The following is a 16,600-nucleotide window of genomic DNA, read 5'->3' on the forward strand; positions in this document are numbered from 1 at the left end:
AACATACACAGAAGTAAAACTATTAATCATCATAATGCATAGGTGTTGGGCTTATAGGTAATTATTATTTTCTTTTTTGTATTTTTCTGTATTTCCCAAACTTTCTATAATCTATGTGCATTCCTTTTTTTTTTTTTTTTTTTCCGGTACGCGGGCCTCTCACTGCTGTGGCCTCTCCCGTTGCGGAGCACAGGCTCTGGACGCGCAGGCTCAGCGGCCATAGCTCACGGGCCCAGCCGCTCCACGGCATGTGGGATCTTCCCGGACCGGGGCACGAACCCGCGTCCCCTGCATCGGCAGGCGGACTCTCAACCACTGCGCCACCAGGGAAGCCCTCCTTATTTTTTAATTGTGGTAAAACACACATCATAAAATTGACCATTTTAACCATTTTTAAGCGAATGTACATTACTCTTAAAATGAGGAATAATGGCTTCTATAAATAGGCATGCACTAAGCAGGCTTTAAACTTGCATCTACGTTAAACTTACAATAACGTGACAATTTAAAAAATGTGTTTGGACAAAGGACAGGAAAGGAATGCAACCCAGACGGATGAAAAGTTTGATGGATTGGAGCAGCAGAATTGGGTGTAATTGTGATGTGTATTGTTCTGAGGCAGCTTTTCTTTATAGGTTGAGAAAAGTACTTGCGGGCTTTTTAGTGCTGAGGTAAGTGAGGCCTGGCCTGGCCTGGCAAAGAAAACCAACCACGTGGGGAAGCCGGGGGCGGGGTGGGGGGGCACTGAGATAGCAGAGGGACAAGTTAGAGACATGGGGAAAAACAAATTCAGTGGGGACTGATCATTTAAAATTGGATTCAACTCCCCCAAATTAATATCCAAGCAGCTCTTCAGGAATACATCGATTGTATAAATCAAGATTTGCCCGGAAGAGGCCAGGGAGGCAGGCAAGCCTGTGGATGTGGAGTCCGAAGGGAGGCTGGTGGAGAGTGAGCAGGGTTCAGGGCAGATGCGAAGCCTTGCTTGATTCTGAGTCCACCGACTCCCACCCCTTCCCTGTGTGGACCTGCCTGTAACCCCCAACCTTACTTGGACTACTCTGATTTTTCTTTGATCAAAATCGGCTGATTCTAGGCTAAGCCAATTCCTCTCTTTGAGACCTCAGATATCAGGCTTTTGTCTCTGTGGTCTGTAGAGAAACTGTGAGTTTTCCTAGGTAACAATTAGGAAAATGCAGGGCCAATCCCACTAAGACACCGGCCCATTTCAAATGCAGTTACTGCCTCAGCAGGGGAATCAGGGACTACTGGCCCCTTGCTATTGATAATTCCTGGCTTATTTTGGTTCTTTCCATCTGTTTCACTGAAGTATGGACAGGCTATGAAGGCAAGGGTGCCCTGTCCTCGCTGTGGAGGCCGCCTTGATGTAACGGGCAGTGGCAGCTATGAAGAGAGGAAAGAAAAGTGCTTTATACAAGACTAAAAAGCAGAGGATGGGAATGGGGAGGCGGCTTGGGCTCGAGTCCATTGCCCTGAGGTTAGCAGCAGAAATGCCACGGAGTGAGGGTTTGCAGAGTGTTTGTATGAGCAGTCATGAGCTCCTTGGAAACCTGGCATCGCTCAGGCTCCATGTTCTTTGCTGTTGTTACCCACCCACAAACACTGCAAGCCATCCCTCCTGCACACCCACAAAGCCCCCCAAACATAACTCTTCACCTGCATCTTTCTCTTCACTGTGTCGAAGGGAAAGGAGAGTGTCTGGGTCACCGCGGCAGCCAGGCAGACATTGGCGAAGTTCTGGAGGAGAGAGAACCGATCTCGGGGTCCATTCCAGATTTTCTCCAGGTTCATGTAAACTAGAAGGGAGCCGGCAGAGAAAGGGAGAGCACCTGAAAAACAAGGCCAGGGAGAGGCTGTGATGTCTCAGGAAACACTGGCTTGAGAACATAAATGCCTGTGGGGAATCCAGGGAAAGTAAACAGGACCGGCTCTGGGCTTGTTAAACAAGTCACTCCAACCGAAGCAGCAAGCACTCTCTTGGGTGATGATAACGTGCTATATTTTGATACGGGTTGTGTCATTGATCAAAATGCATGCATCAAAAGATTCCCTAAATATTTGTGTACTCTATGTCGATTTTACTTTTAAAAGAGCCATAAACAAATATTGAACTCTAGTTAATGATATGCATGTTGAAGGGTTGAGGGGTGAAGTGTATTGATGTTTGCAACTTACATGGAAATCATCAAAAAATATATGACTGATGAATGGTTAGAGGGACAGATAAAGCAAAACATTAATTGAAGGAGCGGGTACATGGTGGGTACATGGGTGTTTCCCATGTTTAATTTTTAATTAAAATTTAATTAAAATTTTAATTTTTATTAAAAATTTAATAAAAATTAAACATGGGAATGTTTAATTTTTTAAAATTAATTTAAATTTAAATTAATTTTTAAAAATTAATTAATTAATTAATTATTGGCTGTGTTGGGTCTTTGTTGCTACTCGCGGGCTTTTCCCTAGTTGCGGCGAACGGGGGCTACTCTTCGTTGCGGTGCATGGGCTTCTCATTGCGGTGGCTTCCCTTGTTGCGGAGCACGGGCTCTAGGCACGCAGGCTTCAGTAGTTGTGGCTCGCGGGCTCTAGAGTGCAGGCTCAGTAGCTGTGGCGCACGGGCTTAGTTGCTCCGTGGCATGTGGGATCTACCCGGACCAGGGCTCGAATCCGTGTCCCCTGCATTGGCAGGCGGATTCTCAACCACTCCGCCACCAGGGAAGCCCCTCCAATTCTTTTTTTAAAAATTTATTTTATTGGAGTATAGTTGATTTACAATGTTGTGTGAGTTTCTGCTGTACAGCAAAGTGATTCAGTGATACATATATGTTCTTTTTCATATTCATTTCCATTATGGTTTTTTACAGGATATTGAATATAGTTCCCTGTGCTATAAAATAGGACCTTGTTGTTTATCCAGGCTGTTTCCAATTCTCTTAACTTTTCTGGGTGTTTGAATTTAAAAAAATAGAGTGTTGGGGAAAAAATTCACTCCCATGAAAAAAAAAGTTAGTGGGCGGTACTTAATCAAGTTTTGGAGACTAGGGGGGACCTGATCTCTAGCTGAGAAGGAGACATTCTGTGAAACCTGAAGAGTGAGGCAGTATGAGATGTGGCCATATCAGGGCTCAGTGTGTACCCTGCACTGTATGGCAGCCTCACCTTTCTAGGAAAAGATGGTGAGCAAGTAGTGCAGTAGTTGGCACCTTGAAACTTACAGAAACTTTGGGAGCAATCTGAAGTTTATGCAGGGACTAAATTTCTCCCTCAAAATGAGATTTAAAAGAGGGGCTAACACTAGTGGGGTTGCTCATCTTTAGAAAAATGTAATATTTATTTAATAAACACATTAAAAATGACGCACCAACCCTACATTTTCCTTCATTCAGAAAACATCTGTGGAGCTTATGCTATGTGATGGGCCCTATGCCAGGTGCCAGGAATATACAGAGGTGTAAGTAGGCTAATTCCTGGAGATGCTCACCATCTAGTGGGAGAGACAGACAGATGACATATGCCATAGTAAGGGGGCTATACAAAGTGCTTTAGGTACACAAGGATCAGAGGGATTAATTTTGCCTGGGGGAATCAAGAAGGACTTCACAGAAGAGAGAACTTTTCAACTGGGTGTTGAGGAATGAGTAGGAGTTCATCAGACACTGGGAGAGCAGGCAGAGGGAACAGCATGTACAAAGAGAGTGGCGTTTCCAAGAAATGCAAGTATTTCTAGATGGCCAAATCAGGAGTGCAGGTAGAACGTGACAGGAGATGAGGTAGGAGGGGCTGGCAGGGCCAGGTCTGAAGGATCTAGTATGCCACAAGGAATCTGGGCTTTTCCCTGTAGCTCACAGGAGTCAGTGAAGGCTTTTAAGGAGGGCAGTGGAAAGAGGTTGGTGAAATGATCAACTTGCACTTAGAAAGATCATCACACCCTGGCAGCAGGGCATAGGGCGGACTAGGGCAGCAGAGACCCAAGACTGGGACTAGGTAGGAGCCTCTCATAAGTGTCTGCAGGAAAGATGATGATGAGAGTGTGACCTATGGCAGAGAAGATGGGGATGGAGAAGGGGGCAGACTTGAGAGTTAAAAGAGGTGAAATTGACAACACTTGTGGCTGAAGTGGGAGTGGAGTGAGAGGAGGAGTTGAAGTTGAAGTGCTTCTAGGTTTCTTCTGGCTTGGGCCACTGGATGAAAGAAAGGCGGTCTTGTTCATTAGGGAACACAGGAGGGGGGCAGGTGTGCAACTAACGAGGCCATCAGGTTTACTTTTGACTTCAGTAAGCCAAGGGAGCATCAGGTGAGGGTGTCCAATAGCAGGCATTTGTACTGCCATTGGGAAGTGGTAGTAGTCAGTGGTTAAGAGAGAGGGCTCTGGGGTTATATTGCTAGATTCTTCCACTTTCTATCTGTGACCTTGGGCAAGTCACTTAGCTTCCCCAAGCATCTATTTCATCTGTAAAATGAGGCTTAAATGAGGAACTGTAAGCAAACCATTTAGCATAGTGCCTGGCACATAGTAAACTGCAATAGATGTTAGTCGTTGTTATTATAGAGATGAGATTGGGAGTCATTAGAGTATAATGATGCTTGTTCAAGCCACTAGTTTAGATGAGGCCACCCAGGGAGGGTATGGAGGGTGAGAAGAAAGCTAAGGCAGGAGCTGGGGGATAGTGACACACAGGGGGCTGGCATCGTCAGATGAGCCAGATAAGAAAGAGCTGCAGAGAGGTGGGAAAGACATCTAGGAGACAGTGGGGTCCTAGAAGCCAAGTTTCCAGAATAGAGTGATCAATCTCATCAAATGCTGCAACAAAGGTCAGATAAAAGGCAAAAGTCTACTGGACTGGCAATTGGGGGTCCTGGTGACCTGTAGCCCTGGCAAAGTTTCCAAAGAACACAGAAGCTACAGTTGCTACGCTGGTTGTGTTCATACGTGTACCGATACACGCAGAGACTCTTTCCTGCAGTCAGATGGGGAGTGTGTGGGACTGTCTTCTTATCAATCTGTGCTGAGCCACATGCACTCTGTCCTACTCCCTCCCTGGGATATAATAGACCAGAGTTAGGAGTGGGGTATATGGCTATGGAATAGAATGAAGCTAGTGGACTCTGTGTGGATTGAATCCATATGACCTTGAACTCGGTTAAATGGATTTAACTGGTTACAAACAAAGGTATACAATACACTCATATATATATATTCCTCGAACTCAGTAAAATGGATTTAACTGGTTACCAACAAAGGTATACAAGTCATTTGCATGTATCAAAGAACACAGTCTTTTCTTGGACAAGGTGAAAAGTTCCATCTTACCTAAAATAGTAAGGGAAACCCCTCGATAAAGGGCCAGGAACCCTTCCTGTTGATAAATAGTAGAAAAAGCATGGAGGATCCCCCTGTAAGATGGTTCCAGCATGTTCTGCACAATTAACCGGGTTTTGATGAGGTCTGTAGGATATGTCACGATGGTGGAAACCATGCCCGCAAGACTCCCAGCCATGATGGACCTCCACTGGGAGATGTGGCCCAGGTCATCCGTGAACAGCACAACAAACCTGGGAGAAAATAGGGAGAAAAGCCCAAGGGAATCAGCCACGGATTGTGCTAGAGTGCTCGATGCTACTTACTGCACCATTTCCCTGCATTTGGAAACGCTTTACAAAATGAAAATTACTAATGTATTAGGATTAATGAATAACACATTCAATTCTACACGTTCAATTATGCTCATAGTAATGAATATAATTCTAGTTATATAAAATTAGCTGTTATAGTTTATATAACATCTATAAGGAAGAGATACCTAACCCTCTTATTTCTATCTACCCTAAGTCCTCACTTCATTTCAAGCATTTCCCCCTTTTATCTGCATAACTGTCAACCCTGGCTTGCCTGTGGGGTGTAAATGAACAGAAATACTTGGTAAATACGGAACTGGAATGTGCTCCTTTGATTCTGTTGCAACGTAAATGAAATTGCTTGAAACGATGACTTTGAGCATCCCTAGTCATTGAGTTTTAAAAAATATATTGGTTTAATAATTATAAGAGAAGATGTACCACCCCATCAACTGTCAGGGAAATAACAAATAAGAACAATAACACAATACCACTTCTCAACCAGCAGACTGGCAAAGATGAAAAAGTCTGATAATATCAAGTGATGGTGAGAAAGTGTGGAAACAGGAATGCTCACCCACTGCTATGAGAAGTGTAAATTGGTAGGTCACTTTGCAGTATCTAGTAAAATTGGAAAAATGCCTACTTTCACCCCAGCAATTCCATTTCTAGGTGCATATCCTAGAGAAACTCTTGCACGGGTACATATGAAGACACATACAGCGTTGTTTGTAAGTGAAATCGAACCATCTAAATGTCTATCTGTAGGGGAATGGATAAATTGTAGAACAGCGATACAATGATACTTTAGTTAAAATGAATGTGCTTAGAACTATGTATTTACACGGATAAATAGTAAAAGCATAAAGCTGAGTGAAAATAGCAAGTTGTAGAGTGACCTATGGTGTATGATAACCATTTGCAGCCATCTCTGTATAACCACAGGTTTCAGGACCCCCTACGGATACCAAAATCTGCAGGTGCTCAAGTCGCTCATATAAAATGGTATACTATTTGTCCTCTCGTATGCTTTAAATCATCTCTAGATTACTTATAATTCCTAGTACAATGTAAATGCTATGTAAATAGTTGCTGGAGTGTGGCAAATTCAAGTTTTGCTGTTTGGAACTTTCTGGAATTTTTTCCCCCAAGTATTTCCAATCTGTGGTTGGTTGAATCCATGGATGCAGAACCCGAAGATACAGAGGGCTGACTACACTTAAATTAAGAAACACATCCACAAAACCATATATTACACCAATCATGGATAGATATAGATACATATAAAAAAGTATAAAATAGACCCCCAGGAAGGTGGAGAGTGGATGGGACTGGGAATCAGAATGAAGGGGATTTCAGCTTTATCTGTAATATTTTACTTCTTGTGTAAAAAAAAGATACTTGAAGTATCTTTTAAACTAATTATCTTTCATGCTGTCAATTCTGCATGGTGGGTATATGAATGTTTGCTAGACTATTCTTTGTGTTTCTCTGCAGTTTCACAATTTAGTAAAGAAATGGCTTTGGGTGGACTTTTCTAAATGCAGAATAGAAAGCCACTCTGTTACAATCCCTCTTTCTGGAAGCAGTGCATCCCCAGGCATGAGGGCCTACCTCGGCAGAAATTGTTCTAAGGGGCCTTTTACATGGTGCATGTTCCCTGGCCAGGAAGCAAAGGAATTTTACTCATTCTTGCTGATGAGGACAAAATAAAAAAAAGGGCTTGGAAACCAGGAAAAATAATATTTTCTGTCGGAGGGTGGGGAGGGGGAGAGGGAGAGGGATAGCAAGGATCTGAATAAAAAGAAAGTGAACAGAGCTAGGCTAAAATAAAAGCATTGTATCTTTTTAAAAATGAGAGCATCCCCAGTTCTTTGGCTTTCCAAGCTCCAGTGAAGCTGTGTATTTCCTGCTTTTTCACTTTGGCAGCAGGCCAGGGCCACCTCTCTGATAAACAAGACGAGCCAGAGTTCAGGTGAAACCACTGAAGGGGTTCTAGGACCGCTCCTTTGCTCCCAAGTAAACACTGGTCGATTAACAACATCTCCTTCAAGCAGTAGGAAAGTCTGGACTTCATTCTGTCACCCTACCTTAACTGTACCAGCTGAAACAGTCACTTGAGTGAACCAGCAACCTTTTAAAGATGCAGGTAACTAAGCTGGCATTCACCAGTGGGCCTTCCAGTCTGCCTCGGTTTCGCTGCCTGCACACTCCCTCGATCCTCCCTCCTCCCTCCCCTGGCCAATAAGTGGCAGCGGAACCTTAGCCAGGGGAGGGGAGACAGGAAGTGGAAATGCTTGGCTGGAGGGGTGGTCTGCAGCAAGCGGGAACCATCTAGAAGAAGCAGGAGTTTGAATGCCAAAAGAAACACCATTCATTCTCATTGCCTCCTCCTTATTCCCCATCCCGCTCGCCACTCCCAGGGCGTTAATGCATCCATTCCCCAGTCACCGAACATCCACACTGCCAGACACTGCGCTAGCATTCAGCATAGATCTTAAGAGAGTTCAACAGCCCTGCCAAAGAGATGACTGATAGGGGCAACAAGAGAGGCATTCGGCCCTTGGTTCTCTGAATGACTTGATGAACGAGGACGAGGAGTTCTGTCTTCTATGAGTTTGTTTTATAATGTAGGGTCTTGCTATCAAATATACAAAATTAAAAAGAAGAACCAAAGCAAGTCCTTCCTCTCAGACTTTTACTATACGGAGACAAAGACTACAAATCGTTCCTCTTACAATCAGAGTCCAGGCAGGGCACCCCTGATAGGCCATCGATTACATCATCCTGGTCCCCACATCTTAAGTGCTTGTCTGACTGGGTGGGGCAGCAGTGTTCCCCTTTCTGCTCTTCCTCCCACTCCTACACACTGCACAGCAGCTTGTTCCAGCGAAACTGGATAAGCTGGTGAGCAGCAGTAACCCCTTCCTTTCAGGCACATGGATATTACACACACCCTGGATGTATGTAGGTAGAACTGCCAACACTTCAACCTAACACAAGTTAGCAGGCAAACACAAGCTCATGAATCGATTACACAATAAGGAAATGGTGTTGGTTATGAGCAATTTCAGAGTTTCAGGGACCCAAACCAATGTTCATACAGCTACACAAACAGTTGTGGCATAAAGTTGGGTGAGGGTCTACTATATGATATATTTGAAAGCCATCCATTGTGTTAGGTTTTATTTGTTTAGCACAAGGACCTAGCTCCTAATAGACTCTACTGAGTGGATTCTTTTAACTGTAAATCCAAGTAAGGAGACACTTCAGCTCACAATGTTGGGCCGAGCCCTGCATTAAGGAGCTAGAAGACCTGGTTTCAAGCTCCAGCTCTGCCATTAATTGTGTTTGTGGACAAGTCACTGAACCACTCCATTTTCTGAACACTCTGGAGGTTTATGCTTAGTTCAAACCCATAATCATAGGCTGTACCATTACCCCCAACCAACCGTTTTGCAAATTCCTGGTCAGGAGGGTAGAGATTAATCAGTATAATGATGGCCCCAAGGTCTTGTCTTTATGTAGGAAGGCTGGCACCATGATTAATCAACCACTTTGCTGTCTATCACTGAAATATTTCTTTTGAATTTCCAGAAAGAAACTAATCTTGCAGGAAAAAATTATTAGCAAACCTAGCCTGGGTAACAACTATCTGTTCTTCCTCTCCCACACATCTCCTCTTCTCCACTCCCACTGTCATCAGCCTATTTCAGGTGCCCTCAGCCGCCACATGGACTAGTGCGACGGGTGGTCCTGCCACCCCCCACCCTTCCTCCTCTTTAGCCGTCCTCCACTGCTACCAGGTGACAATTCCTGTTGAATTGCTTTAATCACAGCACTCCCCCATCAAAAATCCCCCACAGCTACCCTTGCATTCCAAGTAAAGTCCAAACTCCTTAATCTGGCCCTCCAAGATCTCATTCCAACCTGCTTTTCTGGCTGTATTTCCCATTACAGCCAGAGACACACCTTATGCTCCAGTCACGCTGCATGCCTTCCCACCTCTGTGCCTTTGCTTGTGGCATTTTCTGCAGTATCTTTCTCCCCATCTTTGATGGAAAACTCCTACTCATTCTCCCAACACCAAACTCCGATGGTTTTTCTCCACTGTGACATCTTCACATCTTCTCCTCCTCCTCCATCATCAGAGGTGTGAATTGCTATAGCACTTTAACCTTAGCAATCACATGCTATGGACACACTAGTCTTATTCTTTTGCTCTGTAAGCTCTGGGGCACAGGGACCATGCCCCTTTCATCTTGCGTTGTCCCCAGCATCATGCACACCGTGATCACTTAATGAAGGCAGAGAGAAAGGCAGCAGGAAGTAACAGGGCATGGGCATTGGAGTCGGAAGGCCAGGTGGTGGAGCTCAGCTCTGTCACTGATGAGTGGTGTGGCCAATCTGAGCCGAACTGTGCATCTGGAAAGTGGGCATAATACTTCGTGCCCTGTGGACCTTACAGGGCAGGAGGCAGGTGTCGTAAAAATCCAACGATTTACACACACACACACACACACACACAGGAAATGGTAACTAGGTAGAGGTGATGGATACGTTAATTAGCTTGATTGTGGTGATCACTTCACAATGTATACATATATCAAAACATCAAGTTGTACACCTTAAACATACAATTTTTATGTCGATGATATCTCAGTAAAGCTGTTAAAAATCCAACGAGATGAAGTCAGCCCTCCGTATCTGTGGGTTCCACAACTAACTGTGGATTGAAAATATTCAGAAAAAAAAATTCCAGAAAGTTCCAAAAAGCAAAATTTGAATTTGCTGCACATCGGCAACTATTTGCATAGCATTTACATTGTATTTACAGCGATTTATATAGTACTTACATTGTATTAGGTATTATAAGCAATCTAGAGATGATTTAAAGTGTACAGGACGACTGTATAGGTTACATGCAAATACTACTCCATTTCCTGTAAGAGACTTGAGCATCTGGGGATTTTGGTTGGGGGGCCGTGTCCTGGAACCAATGCCCTTCCGGATACGGAGGGATGACTGTATATATTCTAGATGGTTAGCAGCAAAGCCACAGTACTTAAACCAGCCTTTGAAGTTCTGCTTCCCTCCCCTTGGTACACATTCCAAAGGAGGAGTTCCATACTTTGTGGAGAGCAGAGTGAAGTGGGGAGAAACTGAGTCATTAAAATTCAGAGGAGAACTGTTTACAGACTGCAAGCCAGATGTTGCTGAGGGAAAGGGGGCTGGGGAAGAAAGAGAGCCTTGACAGAAATGCCCCACGATCTCACTACCCTCCCTTCCTAGAGAAAGAGAAGGCAACTCTATTCCCAGGCACAGGTGAAATGTGCACTGGCCTCGAGGACTCAGTGATAAGGAAGATTCCATCGGGCTTGTTTGTCAGCTGTCAGGTGAGACTGCCAGCTCTGGCCTCGCAGAGCCAAAGGCAAAATGCTTTGACTGTTAGCCTCCAAGGCCGACCTACGTGGTCAAGACTGTGGGCTGTGTTTCTCTAATTCTGAGCCAAGGCCAGTCTTCCGAGTTGGCAGTGTGCCCAGCGAACGAGGAACACGGGGAACATCCCCCCAGCTGCAGAACTACCTGAAATTGCATCATTATCGCTTCATTCTTTTAGATTTTGTTTCCAGTTAAAATGCAGGTATCTCTGAGCTCTTGAGGGAGCTTTAAGAGTCATCTGGCATTACCTCTTTAGATGTTTTCCTAAAATGCAGCTGTTTTGGGGGGAGGTGTTCAAAGCCCAAAGAAGGAGTCCAGGGAGCAGCGAGGTTGGAGCTGCTTGCAGTTTGGGGAGGGGAAGTTGCAGCCTCTGTAGGACCCTAAAGTCCAGTTTCTTGGGGGGTGGGGAGCGCCGAACTCCGTGGCCTTTTTGTCGCAGTGGATTGGGACCTGTGCCCCTACCAAGCACGTTCTTCTGGGGGCTCTGACACACTTCCATACACGCATCTTCAAAAGGGTCTCTCTCCCAAGCCAGCCAAAGCAAAATTTCCAAGTTGGCGGATGGTGGGAAGGATTAGGGGCCATCTCTCCGGAGATCTCTTCACTCCTTCCCTCCAAATCTCCTTTGGCCCCCTTCCACCTCCTCGCCCGACCAACCCGGTCAGCCTCTCCGGGCCAGAGCTGCGTCCCCACAAAACTGCACCCGGCGGGGCAGGAATCCCAAGAAAAGGTGAAAAGAAAAAGGTGGGGGCTGCGCTTTGGAGGCCGGAGAGGTTGCCTTCTGGCCCGAGGGGCTCCCACGCGCTCCGGAAGGGGGCTGTGGCGCGCCGCTGGCCGGATCCCGGGCACCCGGGCGGCGTCGGGCCGCGGGACCCCCGGCGGCTGCCTCCCGGGCCCCGGGCCCCGCCCACGCCGCCCGTGCCCGGCTCTTACTTGCGGTAGGCGGCCAGTTGAACGGCGCTGCAGGGGAAGAGGCGCAGGCAGGCCACCGCGTTCCCCTTCCACAGGGCGCGGGGCCCCTCGGCCCGCCAGACGCGAAGCCCCGCGCCCCACGGCCCCCGGGCGCGGCCGCGCACGACGCCGACCTGGGCCAGCACGGTGGCGAGCTCCAGCGGCGCGGTGAGGCTGAGGCTGAGCGTCCCCGCCAACCCCGCGCACAGCAGCCGCTGGCTGCCCGTCAGCCGGCCGTCCCGCCGCCAAGTCGCCATCGCGCGTCCCCGACCCGAGCCCCGGGCGGCCAGCAGATCGCGTGGCTCGGGCCTGAGGCTCCCGAGCTCCGGTGCGGGGGGCGGGCCAGGCTCCGCCCGGCGTAGGGCGTACCCGCGGCCCGGAAGGGAAGCCGGTCCGCGCCCCGGCCGAGCCGGCCTGGGGCCGGGGCGGGGTTGAGGATGCCAGCTCGGGGCTGAGGCCGCGCCGGTTTAATGTCTGCTCTTTGGCCGGTAGGTTTCTGTTTGCAGTTGAGAAGGAGTCACCGCGTTCTCTCAAGGCCTAGCCCGCTCCACTTCTTGCGTCCTGAATATTCAGTGCCCCCTCCACCGCCTTTTTTCCTTTCCACGTTCCACCTCGCCCCCTTCCTCCCCTCGCCTCTGTTCTCATCCCTCCAACCTTTTTTTCTGCCCCAGGAAAAAGCCTTACGGATTTCCCAGTGCAGAAGGAAAAAAACCTTCTTTAACATACACACGATATCAGACACTTGAATTAGGCTTTTCATACATTTACTCCTTTAATCCTCAAAACAGCCCTTAGTAGGTGTGTCCTCATTTATTGCTCTCAGTTGGAGAGGCTGTAGGTGTGGTGGTTAGGGCCTGGACTCCAACATGCGTTAGAATCTTGGCTCTGCAGTTTACCAGCTGTGTGACCTTGGGGAAGTCACTCAACCTCTCTGTGCCACAGTTGCTTCATCTATAATTTCTTCCTCTAGGGGTTGTTGTAAGTATTAAATGAAAAATGATGCAGGTAACACTACAGATGTGCTAGCCATGATTAGATGTTATTTTACAGAAGAGGAGACCAAGACAGAGAGATTGACTTGCTCTAGGCACAGCTGCTAGACGCCATCAGGATTCAAATCTAGGTCGATTTTATGCCAACATCCACTACCAGCTACACTAACACGTCCATGGCGACTGTAGAGTGTCTCTCAACCATTTTCAGTGGTTCTGCGAGCTAAGGGGACAACAGAGGCAAAGAAGGGTTAGGAGTGACTTGGCCAGAGTCTAAGAAGGATTTTGATAAGTTAAAAAATTCCAAACTTCTCCCTGTTTTCTCTTCTTAAAAAACCATATCAGTCATAATAGTGAAAAGGCAGTCTAGCAGTCCATTAGTAGAAGACATCCCAGGTACACAGTTGCTTTTAGGCTTGTATAGTTACTTTCTACATTTACTAACACACATGATGATAAAGGATCCTTTTCTAAACGGCATTGCAGGGTCTAGATCAAGAGGACTTGTTCTACCTATTTATGAAACAAACAGGCAGAGAATATACTTGTGGTTGCCAAGGGGTATGGGGAGTGGGGGAGGGATGGGTTTGGGAGACTGGGATTGGCAGATGCAAACTATCATATATAGAATGGATAAACAATAAGTTCCTACTGTATAGCACAGGGAACTATATTCAGTATCCTGTGATAAACCATAATGGAAAAGAATATGAAAAAGAATATGTATATGTATAACTGAGTCACTTTGCTGTATAGCAGAAATTAACACAGCATTGTAAACCAACTATACTTCAATAAAATAAAAAAGAAATGGAAAAAGAGGACTTGTTCTAGTTACAGAAGCCTTGCTCTGCTCTCAACCACTGGGGATGCTTATTTTTCTTGTTTTGTGAATTCGCCTGTCTTGCTGTAAGCTAATTTCATGGCTGTGGGAGGTTGGAGAAAGTAGGTTGATGACTCTAAAGACCACTGCACCACCAGGGAAGCCCGACACTGGACTTTAAGAGGGTTCGAATTAGAATGTGGGGACTACAGTAAGGGAACCTTCAGTTACCAGTTCTGTCCTAAAGCACTCTGTTGGACAACAGGACTAGATCCTAAAGGTCCTTCAGGGAACTCTGCCCTGGGAATGGAACAGTTGATGCAATAACCCCATTGTATGGAGATTGGCTCAACTGGGTTGTATTGGTTTTGTTTGGTTTGAAGGCAACTTGTGTAAGCCTTCAATTGCATCCACCTTGGGAACCAGGTATACCCTTTTCTTTAGCACTGCTGTTCTTTTTGTCTTCAGCAGGAATAAGATGTTCAAGTGAGCCAGAGGCAGGAAGAACCAGTTTAGTCTTCACAGCTGTGGGCCAGGAGAGATCGTGAGTTGATGGTATATTTTAACGTCGAAAGTAATTTTTCACAACAGGAACCTTGCACAGTAAAATGAGTAACAGCAAAGTATTTATTTGCTGCCTTCTGTCTTTTCATGATAATGTGCTAACGTAACGAGGTTTGTTCATATTTTACTCAGCCAGAGTCTCATTCATTTGCTAAGCATTGGGAATATTATGTAGATTGATCTTAAACATAAATCAGTCCTTGAGGGTGTCCTATATTTAGATTGTGATTTGTAGACTCAAGCTAATCTCATGGCCTCTTTTTCATACTTGTTGAAAAGTCTGTGAAGGACATAGTAAGTTAAGGATCTCCAACTTTGGAAAAGGCGCACGATGTGAAACTGGACTGCTGTGTTAAAGATAAATTTATGATAACTAAAAAAAAGAAAACAGAAAAACAGGAAAGAGGCAGTAAGTAAAGTAATCTTAGAAGTAGTATTGTAATATGAGGAAAAAGGGTGGCTGGCTGATTCAGGCCAGTAGGCAGCCTCCTGTCGTCCTCATCAGGCCTTGGGAGATGCTCACAGTTTTTGATTCTCCAACTCTCACTTTTTGTTTCTCTTCTCACTGAGTTAAATCTTCTGTTAGTACATTACCTTAGTTTAACTTGCTGGTGTTTCTAAGATTATAGTTTATCTTGCTATATTTATGCCAATGTTGGTTGATTCCTGCTCTCTTAATTTGTATTTTATTCTTTAACCTTATGGAATTTTGTAAATTGCAAAAGTAGAATATACCTGTCATACCAAGAAAAACAGTATAGAAGTGTATTAAAGAAAATTAAGTCCCCCTGCGCATCCTCTGAGGTAACGTTAGAGCAACCAACCTTAAGAGCTTGGTGTGTGTGTGTGTGTGTGTGTGTGTGTGTGTGTGTGTGTGTGTGTGTGTGTGTGTGTGTGTGTGTGTGTGTGTGTGTGTGTGTGTGTGTGTGTGTGTGTGCGCGCGCGCGTGCGCGCCTACATCTTTCCTGCAGTCAGATGCTCTTCCACTGAACTATACCCCCTCTGCTGTGTGCGTCTGTCTTTTTTCTTAATGCTCAGACAAATATTCATTTGTATGGATTTTCCCCCTCTCTCCCTCCCTTCCTCTCTTCTAAAGAAAAAAGATAATTCCATTGGAAGGATATAAAAAAAACCCCTGATAATCAGATTATCTCTAGGGAAGAAAACTGGGAGAGGTAGGAACAGAGGTGGAAGGGAGATTGACTTTTGACTGTGTGCCCTTTTGTACTGTTTGCTTTTTCCCCTCTTTTCTTTTTACCACGGGTATGTATTATCCATTAAAAAAAAATCTCTCCGCCATCATCAGTTTTGCCTGAAACATCCCCATTAGCTGCAGTGTTTCTGGTGATATTTGCCTTGTCATGAGGGAGGTGTTGGTTTTGAAATGTTGAACAACTCTTGGTGCAGTTCTGAATGAAACAAAATACAATCTGCTTTCTATTTACATGGTAATTGCATTCTTGGGAAATTCTGTGTACATAAACACTGTGAGAAAAATGTTTTGTATTTTAGAGTTAAGCAGAGTTAAGTTTTCAACTCTGATAATTAGAAACAGCTTTTCCACCTACATGGATGCCTGGTGGGATCTTTGAAAGCCATGAAGGATGCAGGACAGTCTGGTGCATTGCAGATATGCAACATCCTTGCCCTGCCCATTAAATGCCAGTAGGGTACCCCAATCACTCTGGCTCCCCTCTCCCCAGTGTCCAAAATGCCCTCTAGGAGACAGTGCCATTCCTTTTGAGAACCACTTTTCTAGCTGCTCTCTCTGGAAATTTCTTTCCTCAGATATTTGCAGAGCTGGTTCCTTGTTATCTCCTGTTAGAGGGCTCGCCTGACCACCCAGTCTACACAGCCCCCATTCACTCTGCCACATCGCCCCATTTCAATTCTCTGTATAGCATTTATCCCTAACTGCTCTTTTTCTTTTCTTGGTTTATTGTCTGTTTCCAGCTACCAGGACGTAAGCTCCATGAGGGAAGGGATGTTGTCTCTTGTTCACAGCTGTGTCCCCTGTGCCTGGAACACTGGCTGGCACATAGTGCTCAGTAAACATTACTTAGATGAATGAAGGATGGAAGGAAGGAAGGAAGGAAGGAAGAAAGGAAAGAAGGAAGGAAATCTTCTTCAGTTCTACAAGTTGGAAAAGATTAGCAGAACATAATGTCTTCACGAAATTATTTATTTAGGT

General features: G+C 45.6%; 1 protein-coding gene across 1 annotated transcript in view; it reads right to left on the minus strand.

The window, feature by feature from the left end:
• The window catches only part of SLC25A43 (solute carrier family 25 member 43), a 34,302-nt gene extending 22,015 nt beyond the window's left edge, over positions 1-12,287 (minus strand). The window contains exons 1-3 of the mRNA XM_060138370.1: positions 12,013-12,287; positions 5,333-5,574; positions 1,678-1,850 (exon numbers count right to left, since the gene is read on the minus strand). Of these exons, the coding sequence (XP_059994353.1) occupies positions 1,678-1,850; positions 5,333-5,574; positions 12,013-12,287 (690 nt within the window). The remainder of the gene's footprint in view (positions 1-1,677; positions 1,851-5,332; positions 5,575-12,012) is intronic.
• Between the last annotated feature and the right edge of the window lie 4,313 nt (positions 12,288-16,600).

The sequence above is a fragment of the Lagenorhynchus albirostris genome, chromosome X (genome assembly GCF_949774975.1).
Source record: "Lagenorhynchus albirostris chromosome X, mLagAlb1.1, whole genome shotgun sequence".
NCBI classification, from domain to species: Eukaryota; Metazoa; Chordata; class Mammalia; order Artiodactyla; family Delphinidae; genus Lagenorhynchus; species Lagenorhynchus albirostris.